Below are 26,822 nucleotides of genomic sequence, written 5' to 3' on the forward strand. Positions count from 1 at the left end.
CTGTTAGAGCACTGTCCAAATACTACCACTGACATCATCGGCTGTGCTCCATATTTCAATTGCCATATTTTAAGTGACTACAGAAACCTGAGCAGGCAAATTATATGAAACAGCTTTATGATTCTGCTTTATCAAAAAAAGACAAAAAAAAAAAAAAGGGACAATGACTTACATGCTAAAAAACAAAAAATTAAAAACTACTTCTTTCTCCACCCAGTTGTGATAAAATATGGCTCCTCACCTTCATTTTTAAAGTTTCTTAAAGATCCTGCTACTGAAGCCTTATTTTGTTTTATAATGACCTTTTTTTGGATCTCTATTTTCTCAGTCAAGTATTCTTTCCCCTTTTAAAAATGAAATAGCTAGAAATTTAATTTTTTCTACAAAGACTTTCCTAAATGGACAATCTTTACTGTTTTTTGCCTTTTTTCCTTTCTCATCTTCTTTATGCTTCCATCACCATTTATCATCATCATCATCATCACCATCATCATCATGATCACCATCATAAGATGTCTCACCCAGAGCAGGTAATACAGCTGTGACTACTGCTGAGCAGCAAACACGTGAGCATGGCACTTCTTCCTAGCATTTAGCGCAGGAGCATCTGTAACCAGACGTTTCATAATATACCATGCATTGAGGATGCTAATAATAAAACAAATTCTTTTTCCCTTATGGTTAATTTATAATACTCCCTTAACAATATTGAGGAACATATTAATTACGTTCACATCTAAGAATCAGATATTTTAAAATTTCCTTTTTCAAAAGACATCGTTCCATTCTATCAGATGTTATATGTTGGTAGATAGAGAGTAGTGGATTTTTAAAAGTATGTTTTCTTTTCCTTTTATTTAAAAATTGAGATATAATTGACATATAACAGGACATAGTTTTTGAAAGTTTAAATAGTATACTCTTGTGAGAAAACTCTGAAAAATTTACCAACTGTTTATCTACTTATGTATAATTCAAATGCTTTAGCAAAAGGCAGAATCTTAAATATATTGTTTTCTCACCTCAGGAGCAAACATGGTCTCATAGGTAGGATTATACTGAACCTCTTTGACAGCAGGGTCAAGGTGAACTCCAGTCTCTAAATCTTCCTAAAAGAAAACCAAATGAACATTAAAGATCTGACAAGTAATCATTTTGTTTTGGAAACTATATTAAGGTCACACAAGCTATTTTAATACCAATTTTATGATTATTATACTAGTGCCATATGATTAATAATTCTAATACTCAAAGATTAATAAAAGTAATGTATGTAGTATAAAGGTTAGAATGCATAACATTTTTTCCTTTCAAAATGCTGACTTTATCCCATCTGAACAAATTAAAAATTTCTAAATAGGCTAATAAGCTACTCAAAGCTTTAAATTAAGAGAGTCCAAGTCCTCTTTTCTATGAACTCAAAAAACTTAACCTCTCGTTCCAAATTCAGGACAACTTCTTTATTCAGCAAACCTTATTAGACATGTGCCCAGATGGCCCATGGTTCCAGGCTACAGAAGTGGCAAGGCCCTAATATTCTAAATCTAAATCTTATACTCTATGCCAATGTTTCAACCTTCTGAAATTCACCCCCCAGTTTAATGAACATAAAAATCTATGTCCACTAGAGAATCACTGGTGATCTCTATTTTGTGTAACCACACCACCCACTACAAATATAGTAATTCCCAAATTGGTATCTCTTGCCTGGACCTCTCCTCTGAACTCTAAAGACTTGTGTATCTAAAGTTTAGCTCAACATCTTTTCTCCCAGGATGCCTAACAGACATCTCAAACTTGATATATCCCAAAGGGAACTTCTGGTCTCCCCTTCCCCAATGACTTCTTCCCAGCCTTACATTTGCTCAGGTGGAAACTCCTGGAGTTATCCTTGATTCCTCTTTCTTTCACATTGTATCTCCAATCCATCAGCAAATCCTCTACCTTCTATATACATCCAAAGTTCAACCACTTCTCAAGTTCTCTTTCACGGTCATCTCACAGTCCAATTTACCAACTCACACCTGATTGTTATAATAGCCTTTTAACTGGGCTCTCTGCTTCTATCCCCCCACAGCCTCACTCCATGCAGGAAGCTGTGTGATTTTTAAAAAATATTAGATTATGTTACTCCTGCTCTAAACCGTCAGGTAGCTTCTCCATTCAGAGTAAAAGCCTAACGAAGGCCAGAAGGCTCATTACCAGTTGTTCTCAGAAAATAAGTATGGTTCCCCAGGGTAGTGTTATAGGGCATTTTTATCTTCCTGTATTGTCCTGCCTGAGTATTTACACATTAAAAACATGTTGTTCGTACATGTTTAATTCACATATTAAACAGGCTATAAATACCTTTCCTTTAATTAGGGCACTCAAGTTATATTTTGAAATTTTTATGGAAGTTACATATCATGTATGAATTATACTTCAGTAAAGCAGAATTACAGAAATGCTATTACAAAATGAGGATGTTTGAATCTAATTGGTTGAGAATTATCCTCCTCTTCTGAGATCTCAGAATGATCTCCCCCCACCAAACTTGCCCTCACAAACTTCTGTCTTCATCAAGTCCTGTGCCAGTGCTCATCACCTCCAGCCTCACTGGCTCATTTGCTATTCCTAGAATTCACCAAAGGTCAATCCTGCCTCAGGGTCTCTGCATATACTATTTCCTTTTCCTGGAATGTTCTTTCCCTAGATATCCACATGATCGTTTTCTCTCTTTTATCAGGTTTCTGCTCCATTTTTCTACTTTCCTCTTACCTTGCTTTACTTTTCTCCATTATATTTATCATCATCTGACATATATATTTATTGTCTACCACCCCTTACTGAAGTATAAGATACACAAGTTGGATTTCATATGCACAAATGTATCCTCGACCCCTAGAATTATCCCTGTCATATGACCGTCTTTATTCTGTTGGCCTTTTGCTGATGTAAGATACATCTGTCAACACAATACAAAACACAATTCAAAGTAATATCGAAAATTTTTTCTAAAAGGTGAGATACCATGAGGTTGACAGTGACGCTGGAGAAGAAGCAATGCCACTGACAAATGACGATCTGGAGGACTTAGAACAACTAATGACCAAAGACTAGAAAACAACAATGAAAAATAATACTCTAGGCACACAATTAGTATTACAAAATTTTACCACTTTTTAAAGCAACCTTCACCCAAAGCAGGCAATTTAATTTCTCTACTTCTCAAAGATAGGGTTCCTCAAGTATGACTCCCTTAAACTTCCATCCTCTCTAGTTTCAAAACTGTCCATATCTTTACCTTATCTTCTCTTTCTCAGGACTTCAATCTCCACCTCCGATTTTATCTGCAACCTTGACCACACTCCTGGCCTCTGTATCTAACTGCCTATTGAACTACATGATATGGGTGTTCCACAGCATCAAACACTTTGCTGTGTCTCATTCCGTGATTCCACCTTTACTCACTAAAAAATAAGGCACTGAGTCTTACTGATTCTATCTCTGAAATATTTCTCCAGCAACCCTACTTCTACTATCCTAATACAGACTTCATCATATCTTGCCTCGTCTATTATAATACCTCCTTATCTGGTAATACACTCCCACCTTTGTCTTATTAGACAAATTACTGATTTTTAAAAATATCAAGCACTTTCACCCTTGCTGTGCTGCTGGCATTGTTACTGTCTTTGTTCTTTATGCACATCCCTTTATTATCTGATAATATGTCATCTTATTTTCTCTTATACCTTCCCTTCTCTTGGCTCAGGAAAACTGCTTCTCCATAATCCTAAGGAATGTTTTACATAATTCCTTACAGCAATTATGATGTTATATAATTTGTTGCACATGACTTTTACTAACATTCTATATCCTCACTGCCTAGTAGAATGCAGGGTAATCAGTGCATGTTCAATAAATATTTGTTAATTGAAAAAAGAAAAAGTCAAGTCCATTGAGAAAGAGGATGAAGGCTGACTAAAGATCATGAAATTTGGCAATTACGTCACATTAAACCTTTGCCAGAGCGATTCTGGTAGTGGGGTAGAGTATGGAAAAGCAGTTTTAAGAGGCAGAGGTAGAACTAAGGATTTAGAAAAACAAGACAGTAGTAATTTTTACTCTCTCAAGACATTTGGCAATAAAGAAAAGAAGAGGAGATGGGGTGCCAGATTGAAGGATTTTTGAGGTAAAATTAAGTTTGTTTTTTCCCTCCTTAAGAAAAGACTAAGCCAAGATTTAGTCAGTTATAAGCTACAGGATACGAGTGAGTAGGGAGAAACACAGGAAAAAAGCCAGCACAGTTGGAAGGTTATCCTCTGAGAAGAGGAGAGCCCTCTGTGAGATGAAACAGAGACGACAAAGACAAGGATGGGTGATGGGTGATAGATGTGTGGAGCTGGTGGGAGGTGTTGGAACTCAGAACTGATGTTATTTTCTTCGTGTAGTTGAGGGCACAGGCCTCTTCACAAAGCAACTTCAAATTCATTTATACATTCAATAAATATTGATTGGGTGCCTACTACGTGCTAGGCATTGTTCTAGGCCCACAGAAACAGATAAAGCTCCCTGTCCTTGTGGAGCTTATATTCTAGTGGGGGAGACAGACAATAAGCAATACAGTAAGTGAATTATATAGTTTGCTAGAAGAGGGTAAGTGAAAAAGAGTGTTTAACAACCTCAGTGTTGTCTCACATTATCTCATATAATTCCTACAACACTTCTATGAAATAAGTACTAGCAACATTAAGTCATTTACCCCAAGATGCTCATAGAATAAATGAGAAGGGGAAAAATTTCAAGTAACCACAAGGAATGACGTTAAAGACACCCAATTAGCAACAAACAACAAAAAATCACTGGCAGGCTACCAGTCAGGGTTCTTAGCTGCAAGCAGCTGAAAGCCTTACAGACTGATTAAACAGCATTGAACCCTTCTGAGTACCGAATCCTTTCCCTTAGAATTGCCAAGAAGGGTAGGGAATCAGTTTGAGGAAATAGGCGTAAACAAGGGTGAGTATACAGATGCAATCACAACTGAAAATCGATCATACCACAGAACCAGTCACCATCACTGAACTCCTGTGGCTGCACCGGATGCTGCTGTTGAGACCACCGGCCCGAGAAACTACATGTTGGCCACCCTGCCACTTAACATATTCTCTTTCCTTGCTTCTGTGTGGATTAGCTTTAAATTAGAATTTAGGTGAGTGCATTTGTCTGCTCAGCCTAAGTTACCGTCCCTGAGCCTTAACTAAAAAGGAGCTGGGAGAAGGAGAATCTGGGCTTTTGGCCTCTGAAGGTCGGGGGCAGCAAGGGCTGTTCCTCACATTAAGACTCTTAGGGAGGGGATTCAGGTGCTGGGCCACCTAAAATATGATATATACACAGTGGACCCCTGAACAACACGGGTTGAATTTATATGCAGATTTTTTTCAGTAAACATGGTACAGTACTGTAAATGTATTTTCTCTTATGATTTTCTTAATAACATTTTCTTTCCTCTAGCTTCCTTTATTGTAAGAATACAGTATATAATACACATGACCAGTATGTATTAACTGACTATATTATCAGTAAGGCTTCCGTCACCAGTATAGGCTATCAGTAGTTAAGTTTCTGGGTAGTCAAAAGTGATACTCGGATTTTCAACTGCACAGTGGAGGGGAGGGGTTGGTGTCCCTAACCCCTCGTTATTCAAGGGTGAACTGTTTATTACCCTAGAATGCACACTAGAATCGTCATTGGTTAGAGATAGTATCTGCCAAATGTTGAGTAGAAAAATTCAGTACCATAAAATTAAAAGGTCATATACAAATGGCTTCAACTGCATAAAAACTAAATTAAATGCATTTCTCAGTATTTAATTCTAGTATAAACTGCTTAAAATAACAAGGCTTAGCCACATTCATACCTCCCCAGTGGATTTCATACAATACAGTTAGTTGCTAGAACCACTTTATAATATGGTTTACCAGATCTTTCCGATTACGAGTATTTTAAATTTGATTTTGAACAGAGTACCATGAGATACCAAATTTTAAATGCAGAGTACAATTTAAAAAGAATAACTCTTATATACACAACAGTGGCAATGAATAAAAAATATAAATAGGTCCCAGTCTCTGGTTCCTGCTAAAATTGTAGAACAAATTGAACAACCCTCCAGAAAATGAAGAGTTATTAATTAATTATACATTTAATTAGAAAAACTTGGACGATACCGCAACCTTGTTTTAATACCCAAGAGGAGTTTAATAATAATTAAGCATGCAATTGAAATTACCACAGAATTACAAAGGACTTCTATTCAGTATTAATTATCCATAAAAATTAAAGTACAGTGAGTGAAGGGTACCCTATGGGTCAAATAAGTTTGAACAGGTTATCTTCTGTTGATTCAAAGTAATTTGAGAATCATGAGATAATATTTACTTTTGAGTCCTTTTCACATTTTTTACTCATGTACAAATAAGAAAATAGATGGGAAAGCACTTTGTAAACTATAAAGCAGAAAACAAATATTAATCATTATTATGAACTATTTATCAATTTATAGTTTTTCCCCCCCAGAAAGTAGAAATGAATAAACTTCCTAAAATGGAAGTTTACATGGATGAGATAAAAGAACAGAAATTCACATAAAGATATCCTTTGGGTTTGGCCCTTAACAAATGCAGAGGAAAAAAGTGATCTACTTGAAGTTCATAAGTATGAGAAAGATCACCCAAAAAGAAGAAATTTTAAAATACGCTCAAAATTAGAGGCAGAATTTTCATTTTACTCAAGTTGGCTATGTTAAAGCAGGGAATGCATTGGGGAAAAGTCCATAGTCATGGACTAAAATGAGAGAAAGCCAGGCCTGCTTTTCTTTTTTTAACTTTAAAGTCAATTAACAAGCAACTTTTGTAACCCAATAGGGTTCATTACATGATTTCCAAAGTGCCAAATCTGACAGTGTTGCGTTAAAATACACTTTTAACCAGAAAATAATTGTTGTCAAACATTGGAGAACACAAATATGTTTAATTGGAGTTCTAGCAGAAGAGAAGTGAGAACAGGACTAAAATACTATGTGAAGAGATAAGAACTGAGAACTTTCCAGAAACATTGAAGATCCACACTCCAAACCAACCAATTCCCAATTAAAGAAACCCCACAAATTCTAAGCAGGACAAACAAAAAGAAATCCACACTCGAGTATCCCATAATGAATGTAAAGACTGAAACTACACCCTCCCCCCACCCTAAAAAAAGGGGGCAGAGAGTAAGGGTCTTAAAAGCAGTCTGAAGAAAAAAGAAAAAAGTTACACTGACAGCTGACTTGTTATCAGTGACACAGAAAATCAGAAAATAGAATATTTTAAATATGCTGAGAGAAAAAATTGCTAGCTAAGTAAACTAAACACGGCGAAAAGATCCTTCAAGAAAGAGGGTTAAATAAAAACATTTTAAAGACAAACTGAGGGGGCACCTAGGTGGTGGCTCAGTCGGTTGAGCAGCCAACTCTTGATTTCTGCTCAGGTCATGATCTCAGGGTCATGGGATCCTGCCTTATGTGGGGCTCTATGCTCAGCGGGGAGTCTGCTTGGGATCCTTTCCCTCTGCCCCTCCACACCCCATGCATTCTCTCTCTCTCTCTCTAATAAATAAATAAATCTTAAAAAAAAAAAAAGACAAACTAAAACTGCAAGGAATTGCCACCAATTAACCCTCACGAGAGGACATCAAGTATGCACTATCGGGAGAAAGAAAGAAACCTCTTGCATTTGAGATGCAAGAATCAGCTTAGCTCACTGTCATCTTCGTAAGTTTAAATATTAAAAGATACAGGGCAATAATAGCTAAAGTAGGGATAGGGGGATGTTAATAAAATTGAAGTATTCTAAGGTTTTTGCACTATTCAGTATGAGGCAAAGGTACTAATTAATTCAGGTATGTTTTACTGTCTACAGGTAACCACTCAAAGAACAGAAACTAAGGGCATAATTTACAAATGAGTACAGGAAAAGAATGGAATGATAAAAAAAAAATCAGCCCAAAAGCATGGATGCCTAGCATACTAACTTTCTATCTGTCTTCTTTTCCATTACCTATATTTAAGAAAATACTCAAAAAAAAAAATATTGCTATGGCTGCACCTCACAAGTTCTGGTGAGTATTATTTTCCTTATTGTTCAGTTCAAAATATTTTCCATTACCATTATTTTTTATTTTGGCCCACAGGTTATTGACAAGTACAATTTCATAATATTCAAATATGGGAATTATATAGTTATCTTTTTGCAGCTGATTAGCTTAGAAGCACTGTGGTCAGAGAATGTGATAATATGATTTAAAATTTATTGAGACTTATTTTATGGCTTAGTACAGGGGTTGGTAAACTAGTTTGTGGACAAAATCTAGCCTACAGTCTGTTTTTGTACCAACAAGCTAAGAATGGTGTTTATTTTAAAGTCTTGTTTAGGGGCGCCTGGGTGGCTCAGTCGTTAAGCGCCTGCCTTCGGCTCAGGTCATGATCCCAGCGTCCTGGGATCGAGCCCCGCATCGGGCTCCCTGCTCCGCGGGAAGCCTGCTTCTCCCTCTCCCTCTCCCCCTGCTTGTGTTCCTCTTTCACTGTGTCTCTGTCAAATAAATAAATAAAATCTAAAAAAAAAAAAGTTTAAAGTCTTGTTTAAAAAAGAAAGACAAAGACTGTATGTGGACAGCACAGCCTAAAATCTTTACTATTTGGCCTTTTACTGAAGTTTACCAATCCGTGGCCTACTGTATGGTCAGCTTTTAAAAAATGTTTTATTAGTGCTTGAAAATAATATTCTGCATTGAGTGCAAGTTCTTCATACCCTTTACATAGTTTGTTAATTTTGTTGTTCCAATTTAATGTTTCATTATTGCTATTTTTTGCTTGTTCTATCAATTATTGAAAGGTATATTAAAATCTCCTGCTGTGATGGTAGATTTGTCAGTTTTTTGTTGTAGTTCTATCAATTTTTATGTAAATATTTTCAGCTTACATTATTAGGTGCATAGGAATTTAAAACTGTCATACACCTCTTTGTGACTTGAACCTTTGTATCATTATGAAGTCTACTTTATTGGTCTTAATACAACCAGTGCCACTTTTTTTTACTTAGTCTTTGCTGGATATATTCTTTTTCCATCTACTTACTTTTGATCTTTCTGGAAAACTTAGTAAGCATGGCAAGAAAAAAAATGAAAGAAATAAAGATTCAAATGAAAAAAATACTGTCATACTTGCAGCTGCTATAACTATGTAAGTAGTGAGAATAAATTAAATAACTAGAAAAAAATAATGCTATTTATTAATATATTAGCATAAAAATAAGACACACCTAGAAATACCTGCAGCAAAACTGTGCAAGATGTTGATGGAGAAAAATATAAACTTTGGAAGAAATTAAAAATCTAAAGAAATCCTAAAGAAATGAATAGATACGATACTGTCTCCAAATTGATCTATGGTTCAATGTAATTAAAGAAAATTCCACCTGGGTGTTAGTAAAACCCGACAAGTCAATTCTAAACTGTATAAAGAATTACAGGGGCCAAGAACAGCCACAGCATTCTTGAATAACAACAACAAAATGGGGTGAGGGGAAAAGCCGTACCAAAAGATCGAGCCATATTATGAAAAATGTTCACACCATACACAAAAATTAATTCCATGTGGATTTATGACTTAAATGTAAAAATCAAAAATTTAGTGCTTTCAAAAAACAAAATGGGAGAATATTCTTATGACTTTGGGATAAGAAAGGATCTCTCAAACAAGAAACAGGAGCCACAATTCATAAAAGACTAATTTGATAAGACTAGACAAGTAAACAACTCTTTATCATGACAGTGAAGAGAGTGAGAAGACAAGCCACAAACTGGAAAAGATATTTGCAGCACATGTGACTGACGCAGGATATTACCTAGAATATACAAAGATCTACAAATCAGAAGGAAGACAACCCAATAGTCACTTCAAAAAGAAAAAAAAAATCAAATCACCAATAACATATATGAAAAGATGTTCAATCTCAGTGTTCAGGGAAATGGATTAAAAACACTGCGTAAGTTTATATTCTTGTCAAATGCTTGCTATTTGTCACAATATAATTAGTCAAATACAGATGAACGTATTTGCATGCTTCATATCTCTCCCTTGGTCATTTCTCTATTGTAAATTTCCTATGTGTAAGGTTTTGAGGTTTTGTTTGTTTGTTTGTTTTGCATACAAGCACGTGCTGGTTCACAAACTAGTGATAATTAATGTCCCTGACTCTCTCATCATAGAACCTTCATCAACCCGGGGGGGGGGGGGGGGCGTGTAGCTCCAGCTCTGGGCTCTGCTTCTAATGGACCTTTGGTACCTTATGCAACCTCTCTTCCTGGATTGTCTTACTTACAACTTGAGGTGATTGAACAAAGTGAGTTCTAGAGACATTCCCTTGCCCCAACCCAATCAATGTACATGCTTTTTCAAGCCTTTCTTTTTCACTTACTCTTTCGTTCATTCTTTCACCAGATATTATTTCCCTCAATCTTGTATACCAGGCGTAGGAGACATGAAAATAAACAGATACAACCATCTCTGGTCCCCAGGGTCTCCCGCTAGTTCAGGGCAAAGAAAAAGTTAACAAGTCACGGCAATGCAGCAGCTGCCACAACTGAGGGACAAAGGAGGGCTGCCTGGACAGACGGACGAGGAAACGTGCACTGGGACAGAAGGACAGTAGGATTTTTTGGGGGTGGGGCAGCATGAGGAACAAGGAAAGGGATTTCCAGGCAGAGAGACTAGTATGGCCAAAAATCTTGAGAGCAAAAAAAGAAAGTAAGGCTTTTGGGGCTTTGTAGAGAGTTCAGCACAGGGGAGTGGCGAGCTCATGTTATACAAAGAAGTCAGAAATTATTCAGTAGTAACACAGTGTCTTTGGGCAGGGAAGTGATATAACGCTGGACTTCAGAAAGATCACTCTGGGTGCACTGTGAAGGAAAGAATGGGATATGGAAGTAGGAAACAGGAAAGGAAGAAGTAGAAAGACTAGTTAGAAGGTTATTATAATAGTCTTGCAGAGAAATAAGAATCTGAAATAAAATATTTGATAAATACCATTGTATCACGATGACAGAACCCAACACCCAAAAGCAGGGGTTGAAAGAGAAACAAAAAACAAGAATGGCTCCTGGGAGAAGTAACGCAGACATGAAGTAAGGCTGTATCAGTGCAAATGGAGAGGAAAAATTAATTTGAGAGAAATTAATGAAGCAGAAATGTTAGAACCAGCTGAACAACTAGCTTCAGGGGCTGAGGAAGAAGGAAAAGGAAGACCCTTCTATTTTGGCTTGGTCTAATAAGTGGGTTGTGGGATCATTAACCAAAATGGGAAAAACAGGTGAGGTAGACCTTGCGGGGGGGGGGGGGGGAGTGTTAATTTTTTAGCACATTGCATTGGAGGTACCTGAGAACCCTCCAGAGAGAGAAGTTTGGTAGTTCTGGAGCTAGCAAGGAGTTTAGAGTTGGAAATAGTAAGGATAGTGCGTCTGACAGTGTTGTAAGTGCTTAATGTGCTTTACGAACAAGTCTATCCACGAGATGGGTCCTAGTGTCATCTCCACTTTACAGATGAGAAAAACCTTGGGCACAGAACACTTAAGTAACTCATCCCAGGGGCGCCTGGATGGCTCAGTTGGTTAAAGGTCTGCCTTCGGCTCAGGTCACGGTCTCAGGGTCCTGGGATCGAGCCCCACGTCGGGCTCCCTGCTCAGCGGGGAGCCTGCTTCTCCCTCTCCTCCCCACCTGTGCTCTCTGTCACTCTCTGTCTCTCTCTCTCAAATAATAATTAAAATCTTAAAGAAAAAAAGTAACTCATCCAAGGTGACCATTTGGGTGAGTGCCGGAGCAGTATTTGAATCCTGACAGTCTTGATTCCAGAGCCTGTGTGAACCACTTCACAGTGTTCACCTGTGAGGCATCAGAAGCACAGACTGGAGTTGAAGGCATGAGAGAATATGAGAGGTGGAAGGGGGACTAAGGAAACATACAAACGAGCACAGCAGAGCAGGTTTTCGGAAGACTGAGGATGGCCCTATGGAAGCCACAGGGAGAGAAAATTTCAAGAAACAAGACCTATTGAATAGTGTCACTTGATGCAGATATTCAAGTCAGATGGCAGAACCTGACACGTTCTCAACATTTCTCAGGGAGAGTAAGTTTCCTAAGAGGCTAGGGCTAGGTTGCACTTGGTTGAGGAGAAAATGAGATGAAGTGAGAGCTCCGAAAAGCTAAGCTGTGCGAAGAATGACAACTCAGGAGGTTGCTGGAGTGATACAAATTTGGGGAGTTTGTTTTGTTATAAAGATAGGAGAATCCTAAGCATTCTTTCATACCATTCTATTAATAAAAAGTAAAATTCATAAAAACTTGCAGAACACTTAAAGTTATAACACTAGACTTGGGAACACCTTTTTTTTGGTTTGATTTTTTTTATACTGAAGTATAATTCGCATACAATGTTATATTAGTTTCAGGTATACAACATACTGATTTGACAATTCTATAAGAAACATCTTAAGTACAAAGTAATTTTTGCCTCCCATCACCACATCTTGAGCTTCTGATCACACCCATTAGGCTCTACTGGGCCTATACTACCAATTGGTGGATGCTCTCCTCTGTTTCTAGACACACCAACCTTTCCTCAGATCTTCAAACACACCTAGGCTCTTTGTCTCTCAAAGCTTGCTGTCTCCTTTGGAAACTCTCCCCTTATCTAGCACATGGCTGGCTTCTCCTCCTTCTTCAAAGCTGCTTTTTCAGAAAAGACTTCCCTGACCAATCTATGGAAGTCATAATCCTACCTTACTCCCTACCATGGAGTAAGTACTCCTTCATAGTACTCAATCCAATCTGTAACCACTTTATTTGCTCACATTTTACTGGCTGCCTCTTCCACTAGCATGTATGCAAAGATGTCTAGCTTGTTGGCCTCTGTGTCTTCAGCCCCTAGAATAGTTCCTGGCAAATAACATGTCTTCAGTAAATATTTGTTAAATGATCCACACAACCCAATTTCTTCCCCTATCACCTTCCTCAACTGGGATCAAGCACACTGTTTCTTAAGCCCAAGGCCTTTTCTCACTGTACTGACATATATAATCACAAGGGTTAAACTAACATTTATTGTACTTTTATTAGATACTAAGCTCTTTGCTATAAGCTACATTTGTATCATTTCACTTACGTTTTACATAACTCTCTCATATAGATACGTACTTCTAAAATTATCTCCATTGTACAGGCGATGACACAGTGGAGGTTGTATAACTTACCCAGGTTCACAGAAGTGGTGGAGCCGGGATCAGAATCTAGTTCTGACTTCAGAAACAAAACCAAGCCGGGCCATTACTCACTTCAAGTGAGGATACATGCTCTAGTTTGGGAAGTTCTGATTTAAACCTGCTCTACCCAGGCCACATCCTAATCACAATAAATTCAAATTTCACGACCCCCCCCCACTCCCCTTCCCACTTGCTTGCTGGCGGGAGGCGAGAGCGGGGAGCAGTGGAGAGCTGTCCTGAACATCCAAGTCCCGGCTTCTCCCGAGGCAGATGCATGTAGGAAGAAGAGATCCGAGCGTTAGCAACTTATATCTCAGCACTGAGGCAGAGGTAACCCGGGGCCTAACAAGAGACTGCCGGATTTTGGAGCAGAAGCAGACAAGTCCCGCACTGCATCAGTGGCCAAAGAGCTTACCTTAACTGCCACCTCCGGAGCCGAGTCCACCGCCACTGCCAGAGAGGGCTTGGTCGAAGCTGATTTCGTCAAGTGCATGAGGGAGTCGGCGGCTGGCAGGGAACACCGTCCGCCCTCACTGTCCGAGTCCGATTCGGACCCTGAACCGGAACCGTAGGACGCAGCCAAAGCTGCAATTGCAGCCGACATGACGGCAACAGATCCTCTGCGGAGACCAGGCCCGGGCGGAAGAAGCAGCTTCCAGGTCCTGACAGATGACCATAACACACATTATTTACTTCCTTTGCTAAGAATTCACTTACGAAACTTTAAGTTGTACACTAATTAGCATTTGAATACGTATAAGAGAACCGAGAATATGAAAACATTTATCCAGGGAAATAGAGAGAATTATAATACCTTATAGCTTTCAGGACCTATGTGGCTAGATTAAAGACTACGAGTTCCGAAATACCTTGAGGCCGCGAGGTCCTACACTCCCGGCGTGCAGCGCGGCGGGAAGTGGGCGAGGCACAATGGGAAGTGTAGTTTGGAGCGAGGGGCGGGGCGAAGTGGGCAGGCCTCTCTTTGACTCCTCCCCTGAATGGATGGTTCATTCAATTGGCTATCCTCTTCCCTCACTCCCAGGCCAAGCACTGTTCTCTCCGTCCCCTTCCCCCAAATTGAGGATTGGGCAATACCATACAGCCTCAGGAAATGGGGGTGAAAGCCGTATTCATTCCCTCTGTTGGGTGAGTGGGTGGAGGCTGAGTTTTCCACCACGGCTGCACCTGGCACGGGAGTTGAAGAGGAAAGTGAGACTCTTAAATTGGAAGACCCTGAGTGGTGGAGAATAGCTTCTGTTGGGAAGGATGGGAGATTAGGCGGCGAGGGCCAGCGGTCCCCCCTGCTTCAGGCGCGGATCCCCGCGCCCGGTTGTGGAGCGTCGCGCGCGGGGAGGGGGCGGGCGGGGGGCGGCGGCGGCGGTTCTCGGTGTTGTTCGCTCGCGCGTCGAGCACACGGTGGGTCCGGCGACCGGCGGGCGCCGCAGGCGGCGTTCCCAGTAGCCCGGTGCCTCGGCCGCTGCCCCGAGCGGATTCCACGCCGGAGACTGTCGCTCCTGGAGGCTCTAGGTGGAGTCCCGGGAGCTGAGGGGCACCGGCGGCCGCCACCGAAGCATGAAGACGGGGTAAGGCAAGAGCCCCCCATGATTTCACGGTGAGCGCGAGTCTCTCAGGAATTGTTTTTTGGTGGGGACAGGGTGCTGGGAGAGGAACTCTTTCTCACTGGCCAGAACGGAGAGAGGTGTGTGTGGCGCTCTTGCCCGGCAAAGGTGACGGGGATGGGCGCGCCTCCCCCGCGACGGCCCCCACCCCCATTCGCGGGTTTCCGGAGCTCCGGCCGCCCACCCGCCAGCCCGGCTGGGTGCCGAGGGAGACAGCAGCCGGCCGGCGCGCCTGGGTCTCGGTTGCAGGGACCGCCCGAGGCTGCTGTAGGTGGGGAGACGGCTGGTCTCACCTGGGGTGCCACCGCCTGAGCGCCCCTGCCCTGGCCGGCAGCCCCTTTCCTCCTCGCTCTGGGGGCGGCCGCAGCACCGGGTGGCAGAGAAGCCCCCGCTTGCGCTACGTGCGGGAGGCTCTGTAAAGCCGGCTAGTGCGTTTGCGTGTTTGCGCCGCGCGTCTTTATATTACAGACATAAAGGTAAAGCGAGTGCGGGGATCCCTTTCTTCCCCGGAAGAGGGGGCGAAGGGGGGAGGTCGCCTCGGATGCATGGTAATGGGGGAGTGCCTCGGGCAGAGTTAGGGAGCCGCTTACTCAGCTCCGCTGTCGGCAGGACTCGCCCATTGTGCCACCCAGATAATTATTCAACTATGCAGCATCCATTGCACCTTTCCCATTTTTCTTTTCCCCTTGCTACAGCATGCCCCCTAGCTTCGGTACTCTGACGCCTTCTCTTGCATGCACTTGCGGGTGATGAACTGGAATAATGATGAAAAGAAAGCACATCTGACCTGAACATTCACAACCTGTCTTATAGCCGATTAATTAACTAATCCCCAGCTAGACTAGATACTTTAATATGACTCAGTCTGATCCTGTCCTTTTCTTTATAAGGTGTGCTTTGGATTATAATTTAATTTTTTCTTTGGTGTTAGATTCACGCATTAGTCAAGTCTTATTTCTTGTGCGGTAATTGATTTATTGGTTATTCAACGCATCTAATGTTCTTAAATTTAATATGGGTGATAGGTAACTTTCATCTTTCTAACTGTTGATAGTACTATCTCATAATTATAAATGCAGTCTGTCTTTGAACTCTCAGGAACAGTTTTTCCCGTATGCTCTAAGTTTCTGTTAGCAAAGTATTTTTATTTATGGCGAATATTTGAATAAAGCACTTGATATAAAATTTCTCAAGTTTTGAGTAAAAAGTTTTGTATTTCGTTATTTTTCAGTAATAATTTATTGCTGACCATAGCCTTCAGTTGAAAGAAAGGAAGCATTTAATATTTAAGGTGGGGTTTCAACTGCTATAATGAGCATTCGCTAATTTCTCTTAAATTTTATTTTTCAGTCAGTTCTTTGCAATATCATGTATTTAATTACTTGTAGAATTTTTTTTCTCATTTTTTCTAACTTCTCTCTCCAAGGATGGGCAGGCTCCAGTTTTGCATGATCTACCTGAAAGATGGAATATTTTTTTGAAAACGGAAGAAACAGCTGTTGGTTACTTGATTATTATGTTAAAAACTGTTTACCTCTTGTTATCTAAAAATAAATGATTCACTGCCAAAAATAAGTTTTCTTTTTTTTTTTTTTTTGTAATCCTCCCCTTCTGGCTTTTCTCATTTAAGCTTGTTGCCATAACCCTTTTGATAAAACAGAATTGCCCATAGGCATTGCAGAGGCAGTTGTTTTAAGGTACAGTAATTGTTTTATGGCATTTGGAAGTGGCGCACATAAAATATAACTTGATGGTGTAGGATCAGTTGCTTGGTTAGGAAATGACCTTGCAATTTACAAAATGGACACCTCTGTGCCTTGGTTTCCTTATATGTAAATGGAGATAATATCCATTTATGTCACTGAGTAGTATGCATAAATTCAATAAAGATGTTTTCATAATGCTTTTAAAGAAAATTTATATATTTTAGCTGATGGATGATGAAAATATTTCAGGGTAAAATACAAGGGAAAAAATGTTATTAGGATAGTCCCTGGCATGTTAGAATGGCTGATTTACATTGAATTTTGCTTTGGAGATATATGGTTATAAATTGAAAAATGTTTCTCATCTATCAAGAGTTTTTAATAATTACAAATTTAATAGGTACTGTAGTAAATACCTATATGTAGATATAACTGTAGATATAGTTCATATTGATGAAAAAAGTTACATGACTTGGTAATAAACAAGTAGAATCTTGAATTAAGTTTGTAAAAAAAAAAAAAATTTCCAGGAAACATTAAGGCCTTTTTCATTGAAAAATTTACAGATGACATGATCCAAAATGCATAGTTGAGATCATTTATAAGGTATGATATGAAGTTTTGTTTATTATTCAAGTTTGTAAATAATTGCATACTCATATATAATGTATTAATATTGTATAATACTATATTTAATTATACATTTTTCTTCATTTTCAGAATAGGTTAAGGTATCCATTTCCGAGTGTTTGGTTTTCATTATCACAGAGATGGTAATAGTAGCTTTTGATCTCCTTATTGGAGTATTATTAGCTCAGTTAATTTTTATAGCAAAAGCTACTAATAAAATATATTATTAGAACTTTTGCCAAAGCCATATTTTTGGTTACTTTGTAGGGAAACTTCATATAGATGATGAGTTTATTTAAATGTCTTTAAAATTACTATTGTATAGTTTCTTTTTTTGAGAATGAATTTGATTACATTTTTAATGTTTTTGCAAATGACCAACTTAAAATTCAGCTGTCATTATCACTTGGGTAAATACAGGTAATTAAAGGTTTTTCTAAGGTCCTTGAGGACAGAAACTAACCTGAATCTTATTGTCATAAATCCAAAATTGCTAGCATAGTGTTTAGCAAATAGTAGGGGCTCATTTTTGTTGTTGTTAGACAAATAAAATGAATGAGTGAAGAATATCCATTGATTTAATGGACTGAATAGAAATTTTTAAAAATAGATTTATCAAATAAATTTTAATTCATGAGACATAGCTTTATTTCAGGAGAAAAGAGAAAATGTTTTGGAGGTTCTTTGAAGTTTATTTACCTGTTCAGATAGAATCCCTTTACCCACACATTTTTTGGAAGATTACTAAATATCTATATACTGTAATGTGGATTGTCAACCTTTCATTCTTAAAATGATTAATTTTCTTACTTCTTATAGGTCACTTCATGAAAATATACATTAAAGTTTTTTTGTTGTTTTTCCTAAATTAGTAAGTATAGAAATGTTTCGGGTTTTTTTTTTTTTTTTTTGCTTACTTCAGTTTTCTAGTGAAATATTATTAAAAAGTTGTATGTAAATTATATCCGGTGCAAAATGTGCCTGAATACCAAGTTTTAAAAATAAATGACCTCTGAGGTAGAGCTTTTTATAAAGTGAAGAATCTTGTATTTTTAATTTATCACATTCAGTTTATAATTTTGATTCATTGTGTATTACTGGTTCCTAATTTAGCATGAGAATATATTTTAAAATTTGTAAAATGGTTTAGAACTTGGAACTTCCTCAAAAACAATATTCTTGGTGGTTAGATTTGCAGGCAGCCCACCAAATTTAACCCTTAATGTACCTAAATTATAAGATTTATAATACTAGAGAATTATATTAATAATAATTAGGGTAAATATTATATTGAAAATACCTACACTGTATACAACAGTTTTTCTTTCAGAAAATCCATTCAGAATTTTCTTTGAAATTCTAAGAATGCATTTCTCTTGTGTTAGACATGACAACATTATTAGGAACTTGTTCTCTAATATCCACTGGATATGAAGAGGAGGATCTTCCTCAGTTCGGTGAGCCTTACATTGTATAGGGCAAGAGGTGAGAGAATGAGAGAAATTGGAAGGAGCTAGGGTCTTCTATGTGACATTTGACAAGTCATTTTACTTTTCAGGGTCTTTGGTTTTCTCGATTGTAAAATGAGAAGGTTGAAGTATAATCTCTGATGTTCCTTTCAGTTACAAATAAAATTCAAAAGCATTTCAATGCTCAGTGTAGCCACTTTTTTCGGAGAGTTCATTTTTCCTTTCTAATGTTGCTGCTTATGTACCTCCTCTCAGGGAATTCCTTCTCTCTGGATCTACCTTTGAAATGATTATAGTCTTAATCTTTTTCTCACATGCCTGTTCTTGGAAGCAAGACTTTTTAGGGTTTTTAAAGGAGTTTTTTGTAATGTTTGTTGTTTGTCTGCTTTTATTTTTATTCTTTTTTATTTTTTAACTCCTAGTACCACCAAGAAACTGAGTTAAGATGATTTGCTTTGTTTTCTTCTTTTGAGTTTTTTACTGACAGCCTTTAAATAAAGTCAAGGTAAATTTTATTTATACCTTGGAGAAATTTTATACCTTTATATCTAGTGACTCCAGAGAAATTTTTTTTATAAGGAAAAATATTGGAACTAAGGTTTTGGAATGGGTTTATGAAGGTAAAGTGATGGAATATGGCTTGGGAATAGGGTTGTCACGTACTGTATGGGATATCCTGCATTTTTACTTGTTAAATCTGGCAGTCTTACATTGGGTGCTCTGGAACTTTGGGCATGGCAGGAGGATGGCTGTGGTGGGGTTGGAGGCAGAGTGAGAAAGTGAGTTTATGGATTCCTTGAGAACAGAAACAGTTTTGTTGTTGTTTTGGTTGGTGGTTTTGTTTTGCTTCATTTTGGTGTTTCTAGAACTTGTTCCGTAAGTTAAATGGATATTTGAGATATTTGAGAATAACAAGGTAAGTAATTCTCTTAGGTGTAAAGATCAGGATTCTGTGAGAAAAGGGGTCATGAAACACAGCTATGTTGGTCATACACATTGGAGTATTTTGTAGATTTTTAATTAACTTCTTATTTGGAGGTTAATAATACTCAAAATAATAGGTAACATGTTTTCCTAAGTAGATAAAAAATTACATGCTTGCTATATATACAAGTCACTATGTAGCTACCATTGTATTTATTATTTTATTTAATTGGTATCATAGCCCTATTAGAATTTAATGGAAAAAGAGGGTTAACTGAAATAAATAAGTTGTTTATTCTGCTCAGCAGAAGCACAGGTTCTCTGGGAACCACTTTCTCTTCCCTTTCTTCAGTAAGTTACTGTGGAGCAACGATTTTAATAACTTGATAACAGTAATTCTGCCTGCCTGCCACCCTTCCCCTCATCTATAATTGGTCAGTCTAGTGGTGGTTATCACTTGTCCTATGCTAAACCAATTATTCATTCAGCACATAATTACTGAAGGCCAGCTGGGTGCTAGAAGTATACAATGGAGAGCAAAACAGAGGTCTCAATTCTCTTGTTTTTGTTTTTGTTTTCTTTTTTTAAAAGATTTTTTATTTATTGATTTGACAGAGAGAGAGAGCTAGAGAGGGAACACAAGCAGGGGGAGTGGGAGAGGGAGAAGCAGGCTCAATGCGGGGCTCGATCCCAGGACCCTGGGATCATGACCTGAGCCGAAGGCAGACGCTTAACGACTGAGCCACCCAGGTGCCCTCTCTTGGAGTTAACAGTATAGTAAGAGAGTCAGATACTGAACAAATACACATATCTGTAATTAGGAATTGTAGTGAATGCTATAAAGGAAAAGAACAGGGAACCTAATTTACCTTGGGAGTCAGGGAGGGTTCTTTGAGGAAAAATTAGTGGAGGTTAGCTATGTGAAAAAGGAAGAGAATGCAAAGGATACATGTTCAACAGTTTTGAGGTGGGAAAGAGCTTGGTAGATTCCACTAAAAACTAAGAAAAGGCCAAAGTAGATAAAACTCAACTATATAGTTAGCAAGAGGGATTGTGGCTTAATGTAACAAGGTTGTTAAATGTAAACAGGGGCCAGACATGTAAGGCCCACATAGGTCTTGTTTCAACTAGGGTTGTGGATTGTAAGTATATTGGGAAAACCATGAAGGGTTTTAATCAGGTTAACAACTGGATCAGATCTGTCTTTTAAAAAGATCACTCTGGGAGATCAGTCACAATTCTGCCCATTTCTGTAGTTTATAGCAGTTCTATATACCTGCACTAAGCCAGGAGGACACTCAGAGCTTTTCCTGAATTCTAAGTGCCCAGAGGTTTGAATAATTTGTTTTTTGCTCTAGTGATTGAAACTGTAAGATATAAAATCCAGAAACTGTTAATGGTGTTGTTTCTTGTCATGTGAACTAGATAAACATGGGCATCTGGAAGAAAGAACAAGAGAAGCAGATACAGGGGGCGCCTGGGTGGCTCAGTCTGTTAAGCAACTGCCTTCAGCTCAGGTCATGATCCCAGGGTCCTGAGATCGAGCCCCGCATCGGGCTCCCCGCTCGATGGGGAGAAGCCTGCTTCTCCCTCTCCCACTCCACCTGCTTGTGTTCCTGCTCTCGCTATCTCTCTCTCTGTCAAATAAATAAATAAAATCTTAAAAAAAAATAAAAAGAGAGAGAAGCGGATGGTCTTAGCTGTAGTCACCTGTCTTTGTCCATGGTCCTGAGATTGGGTTCCAAGAGACACCCAAGTGTTAATACTGTTGCTGCTACTAATTTTTATAATAAGTTGTCCTTTTTTTTTCCCCCATAAACTAGTTGGAATTATATTTCTTGTACTTGGCAGCCAACCAACCAAGTCCTGTCATAGATTAATTTGTATAAGGTCACATGGCTAATAAAAATGGTAGAGGTAAAATTTGAACACAGATTTTAACCAACTGAGCCACCCAGGCGCCCCTTTTTTTTTTTTTTTTTTTTTAGATTTTATTTATTTATTTGAGAGAGAGAATGAGAGAGAGAGAGAGCATGAGAGGGGGGAGGGTCAGAAGGAGAAGCAGACTCCCTGCTGAGCAGGGAGCCCGATGCGGGACTCGATCCCGGGACTCCAGGATCATGACCTGAGCCGAAGGCAGTTGCTTAACCAACTGATGAACACAGATTTTAAAATCCCATTTTTTTCCTGCAACCCTGTGCCGATAAAGTACCACTTCTTAAACTAATGGTTCTAATGGAATTCTAAGGAGGTGGAGGTTGGGTGCAGTTGACCCCTATTAGGTGATGATGGCAGCAATGCTTTATTTTGGGTATGTTTGACGATGGTATAGCTTTCTGCCATTCTTTTCCTCTTGAGTAACAGTTACTGAGGTCTACTCTAATAAGTTAATGTTTCTATACTGACGAACTCATTTGAAAAGAAAAAGCTTGCATGTCAGGGCATAGATTAATTTATTTGATTTCTCTACCAAAAATATGAAGTCTGTTATTTTTTACATTATGCTACAAAAGTAAGCTTTTTTGTTTTCCACTCTTTAATAAGACTCTGTTATCTTATATGTGTTATATATTTTTTGGGCAGGGGTAAGTTTTGTAACATACATGTGCTAGAGATGATGTTAGAAAATTGTGGAAAGGTTAAAGAATAAAGGAACAAGAGAAGCATTTATATTTTAGTTGAGGATGAAGACTAGCACTTATTTATTCTAAAAACTAAAATAAAAGCTTTGTGATATATCATAATACATGGCTAGAAATTTACCAATTTTGTTGATATTTTCAAAGAATCATTTGGTTTCATTTGTTTCCTCTGTTGATTTCCTGTTTTCAATTTGGTTGATTTCTTTGCTTCTTCTGCTTGCTTTTCTATAGTTTCTTAAGATGGAACCTGAGATTATTGATTTTAGATCTTTCTTCTTTCCTACTGTATGCATTCAGTGCTATTAATTTCCTTCTAAGCACTACTTTTGATGGATTCCACACATTTTGATAAGTGGTATTTTCATTTTCACTTACTTCAAAATGTTTTAAAATTTCTCTTGAGACTTCTTTGACCCATGTGTTATTTAGAAGGGTGGCATTTAATCTCCAAATATTTTGGGATTTTCTAACTTACCTTTCTGCTGTTGCTTTCTATTTTAATTCCATTGTGGTCTGAGAGCATACATTGTATGATGTCTATTCTTTTAAATTTTGGAAGGTGTGGAGCGCCTGGGTGGCTCAGATGGTTAAGTGTCTGTCATCGGCTCAGGTCATGATCCCAGGGTCCTGGGATTGAGCCTCGCATCCATTGAGCTCCCTGCTCAATTGGGAGCCTGCTTCTCCGTCCTCTGCCATTCCCTCCACTTGTGCTCTCTGGCTCTCTCTCTCTGTCAAATAAATAAATAAATAAACTCTTTAAAAAAAATTTTTTTTGGAAGGTGTGTTTTATGGCCCAGAATGTTGTCTGGGTGAATGGTCTATATGAACTTGAGAAGAATGTGGTTTCTGCTGTTGTTGGGTGAAGTACTATATAAATGTCAATTAGATCCAGTTGATTAATGATGATGTTCAGTTCAACCCTATCCTTACTAATTTTCTGCCTGTTGGATCTGTCAGTTACTTAGAGAGGGGTGTTGAAGTCTCTATAATAGTGAATTCATCCATTTCTCCTTGCAGTTCTATCAGATTTTGCCTCACATATTTTGGTGCTCTGTTGTTATGTGTATATACATTAAGGATTGTTATGAAATTGTCTTTTAATTGGTGTATTTGAACCATTTACATTTAAAGTGGTTATTGATATAGTTGGATTAATATTAGTCATATTTGTAACTTTTCTATTCATTAAGTTCTTTGTTTCTTTTTTTTTTTTTTTCTCTTTTTGAGCCTTCTCTGGCTTTAATTGTGCATTTTATATGGTTCCATTTTCTCTCCTCTCTTAGAGTACCAATTATACTTGTTTTTAAAATATTTGTTAATGGTTGTCCTAGAGGTTGCCCGCTTAACATAAATAACACAATGCCGCTTCACGGGTATTGCAGGTTTCTTATAATGGAGAATTCCCAGTTTCTCTCTCCCATCCCTTAGAACATTACTGCCATTCATTTCGCTTATCTATATGCTATAATCACCCGGAACTTGGTGGCTGTTATCACTTTGAACAAACAATTATCTGTTAGATTCAGGAATTAAAAAATATATATATTTTATCTTCCCTTCATTTCTTAATTCAGTGTAGCTAGTGTAGCTCTTTCTATATGTAGATTGGAGAGTTTCTAACCTATGTCATTTTGCTTTTCTCTAGAGAACTTTTTTCTTGCAAGGCAGGTCTACTGGTGACAAATTCAGTTTTTATTTGGCTGAGAAAGTATTTCTTTTCATTTTTGAAGGATAATTTCTCTAATGACAAATTCTAGGTTGGTGGTTTTTTCTTTCAACACTTGAAATATTTCACTCAACCCTCTTATTTGCATGGTTACGGACGAGAAGTCCAACATAATTCTCATCATTGTTCCTCTATAGGTAAAGTGTTTTGTTTTTTTTTCCTGACTTCTTTCAATGTTTTTCTCTTCGTTTTTAGTTTTCTGCAGTTTGAGTGTTATATGCTTAGGTATGGATATTTTGGTATTTGTCTTTGCTTGATATTTTCTGAGCTTCATGGATTTATGGTTTGGCTTCTGTCATTAATTTTGGAAAATTGTCAGGCATTATTCAAACATTTCTTCCACTCTTCTTTTTTCTGGTATTCTTATGTATACGTTACACCTTCTTTAATGGTCCCACAGTTCTTGGTATTCTGGTTTTGTTTTTTTTTTTCATTCTCTTTTTCTCTTTGCATTTTAGTTTAGGAAGTTTCTGTTGATACTTCTTTGAGCTCATTGATTCTTTCCTCAGCTGTGTCCAGCTTAGATGATCCTATCAAAGACATTCTTCATTTTTGGTACAGTTTTTTTTTTTTCCTAATGTTTCTTTTTGATTGGTTCATAGAGTTTTCATGTTTCTGTTTATATTTCACCTCTTTTTGCATGTTGTCCACTTTTTCCATTAGAGCCCTTAGCATGGTAATCATAGTTTTTGTAAATTCCCATTCTGATCATTTCAAAATCTCCTTTATCCAAATTTGGTTCTGATGCTTGCTTTGTCATTTCTGAGTATGCTTTTGTTTCCTTTTAGCATGCCTTACAAATTTTTGTTGAGAGCCAGACATGATACATAGGATAATAATAGAAACTGAAGAAGGTAGGTCTTTTGTACGAGGTTTTATATTTCTCTAACTAGGAATTAGGTTGTGTTTACTGTTTGCTGTAGCTGTAGCTGTAGGTGTCAGAGGTTTCAATTTCCTCTAGTGTTGTTGTTTTTGTTTCCCTTCTTATCTTCTGGTTTCCCTAGAAATACCTTCTTAAATATTAGTCTGAGCCTTATAGTTTTGTTTTTTGTTTTTTTTTTTTTTTAGCTATAATCCTGTTACTATATAGGAGCCCTGTTAATGTGGTGGTAAGGTGTGGCAAGTAGGGAAGTAGTCTATGATCCTATGTGAGTTTTTTTAAGATTTTATTTTTAAATAATCTCTACACCCAACGTGGGGCTCAAATTTACAGCCCCAAGATCAAGAGTCACATACTCTTTGGACCGAGCCAGCCAGGCACCCCTATAATCCTATGTTTAGATATCAATCTCTTACTTGGCCTGTGCCCCTGGACCTCCACAAGTGCTTCTCAGCTTCTCTTCCCCCGACTATGGGTATGTCAGTAAGGCAAAAGAGGGCAGGAATTGGGTAGTTTTCATTACTCCAAGTTGGATGAGGCTCTGATGAAGTCTTTTCCTTTGCTAGATAGGCTTTTCTTGTGGAGAATTCTATGGACTTGTTTCAAAATGTTATTTTTTTCCTTACCCCAGCCAAGCAGAGGAGATTTTTCTTTGATTCTCACTATGAGAAACTTGTGGGGCGTAAACCTTGGAAAGTGTTATCAGTCCCCTCAGACTAGACCCCCAGGAGTTTTAAACTCTCAAACTAGTCCACAATCAGCCTCCAGCAACTTGTTCAATTTACCATTTAAGTGTTTATATCAATTCCTGACTTCTTTGCCTTCCACTTTGGCTAGCTTATCTATATTCTCTGTATTTAACATTCTTTCTAGTTTCTTGGGTGAGTGTCCTCTGGCCTCAGTATCTCAAGGATCTAGGAAAAGTCCATTATTTTTCAGGTTGTTTAACTTTTATTTTGTTGAGAGAGAAGAGTGATGACATCCAAGTTTTTTACATGTTGGAGTGGAACCTGGAAGTAACCATTTATTTATTTATTTATTTATTTATTTATTTTTATTTAAAGATTTTTATTTATTTATTTGAGAGAGAATGAGAGACAGAGAGCATGAGAGGGAGGAGGGTCAGAGGGAGAAGCAGACTCCCTGCCAAGCAGGGAGCCCGATGCGGGACTCGATCCCGGGACTCCAGGATCATGACCTGAGCCGAAGGCAGTAGCTTAACCAACTGAGCCACCCAGGCGCCCAAGTAACCATATATTAAAAAAAAAAAAATGTGTAGTAGTCCACTGTACGGATATACCAAAATTTATTTCATTTGTTCCCCACTGTTAGATGTTTAGGTTGCTTCCTTTCTTTTATATGGCAAGCCATGCTCTAATAAACTCTCCTTGAATATACTGCAGTTTTGATTTTAATGGCTATTTTTCAGTTATATATATCTCCTGTAATTACCCAGAGTTTAGGGAATTGGCATCCTTAAACCAGAAGACTGGGTTTAATTTTAGTACTTTCACTTATTAGGTAATCTTGGACCATTTTACTTCTGATCAGTTTCCTCATTTGTAAAATGTGAATGATAACCACCACCTGGAAGAGCTGTTGTAAGGATTAAAGATACATTAGAAGGTATTTGTAAACTGTAAAACACTATGTAAAAGTTAGGTAACTTAGGTATATTGTGATATAAACTCTGAGGCTTAATAATAATCAAGCACCTTGGTAATTAACTAGCTTGAGACCAGGCTGCCTAGGACAGTGTTTTGAAAGTAAATATTATGATTTATTGATAATTCTGAGAAAGGGGGCACAGTTGATCCTGAGGGAGATAGCTAAGTAACAAGTACATCTCAAAAACTTGATGGAATAATATGTTGATAGGAGTTGATAGTGA

General features: G+C 38.0%; 3 protein-coding genes across 8 annotated transcripts in view; 2 read left to right on the top strand and 1 right to left on the bottom strand.

The window, feature by feature from the left end:
- The window catches only part of METTL24 (methyltransferase like 24), a 152,357-nt gene extending 144,291 nt beyond the window's left edge, over positions 1-8,066 (top strand). Inside the window, exon 6 of the mRNA XM_036075340.2 lies at positions 7,944-8,066. Within this exon, the coding sequence (XP_035931233.1) occupies positions 7,944-7,988 (45 nt within the window). The 3' untranslated portion in view covers positions 7,989-8,066. The remainder of the gene's footprint in view (positions 1-7,943) is intronic.
- Positions 1-13,995, bottom strand: part of CDC40 (cell division cycle 40) — a 54,636-nt gene extending 40,641 nt beyond the window's left edge. The window contains exons 1-2 of one of the 3 annotated variants that reach the window (XM_036075330.2): positions 13,751-13,995; positions 1,023-1,109 (exon numbers count right to left, since the gene is read on the bottom strand). In XM_036075330.2, the coding sequence (XP_035931223.1) occupies positions 1,023-1,109; positions 13,751-13,939 (276 nt within the window). In that variant the 5' untranslated portion in view covers positions 13,940-13,995. Of the gene's footprint in view, positions 1-1,022; positions 1,110-13,326; positions 13,500-13,750 lie in introns of those variants that run through there. The other 2 variants (XM_078054877.1, XM_036075331.2) reach the window with 2 other exon arrangements.
- A 702-nt stretch (positions 13,996-14,697) lies between these two features.
- WASF1 (WASP family member 1) overlaps positions 14,698-26,822 on the top strand; it is a 66,654-nt gene continuing 54,529 nt past the window's right edge. For 2 of the 4 annotated variants that reach the window (XM_036075335.2, XM_036075336.2), the window contains exon 1: positions 14,698-14,947. The gene's annotated coding sequence lies outside the window, so the exon portion shown is untranslated. Of the gene's footprint in view, positions 14,948-15,163; positions 15,431-26,822 lie in introns of those variants that run through there. The other 2 variants (XM_078054878.1, XM_078054879.1) reach the window with 2 other exon arrangements.

The sequence above is a fragment of the Halichoerus grypus genome, chromosome 9, assembly GCF_964656455.1.
Source record: "Halichoerus grypus chromosome 9, mHalGry1.hap1.1, whole genome shotgun sequence".
NCBI classification, from domain to species: Eukaryota; Metazoa; Chordata; class Mammalia; order Carnivora; family Phocidae; genus Halichoerus; species Halichoerus grypus.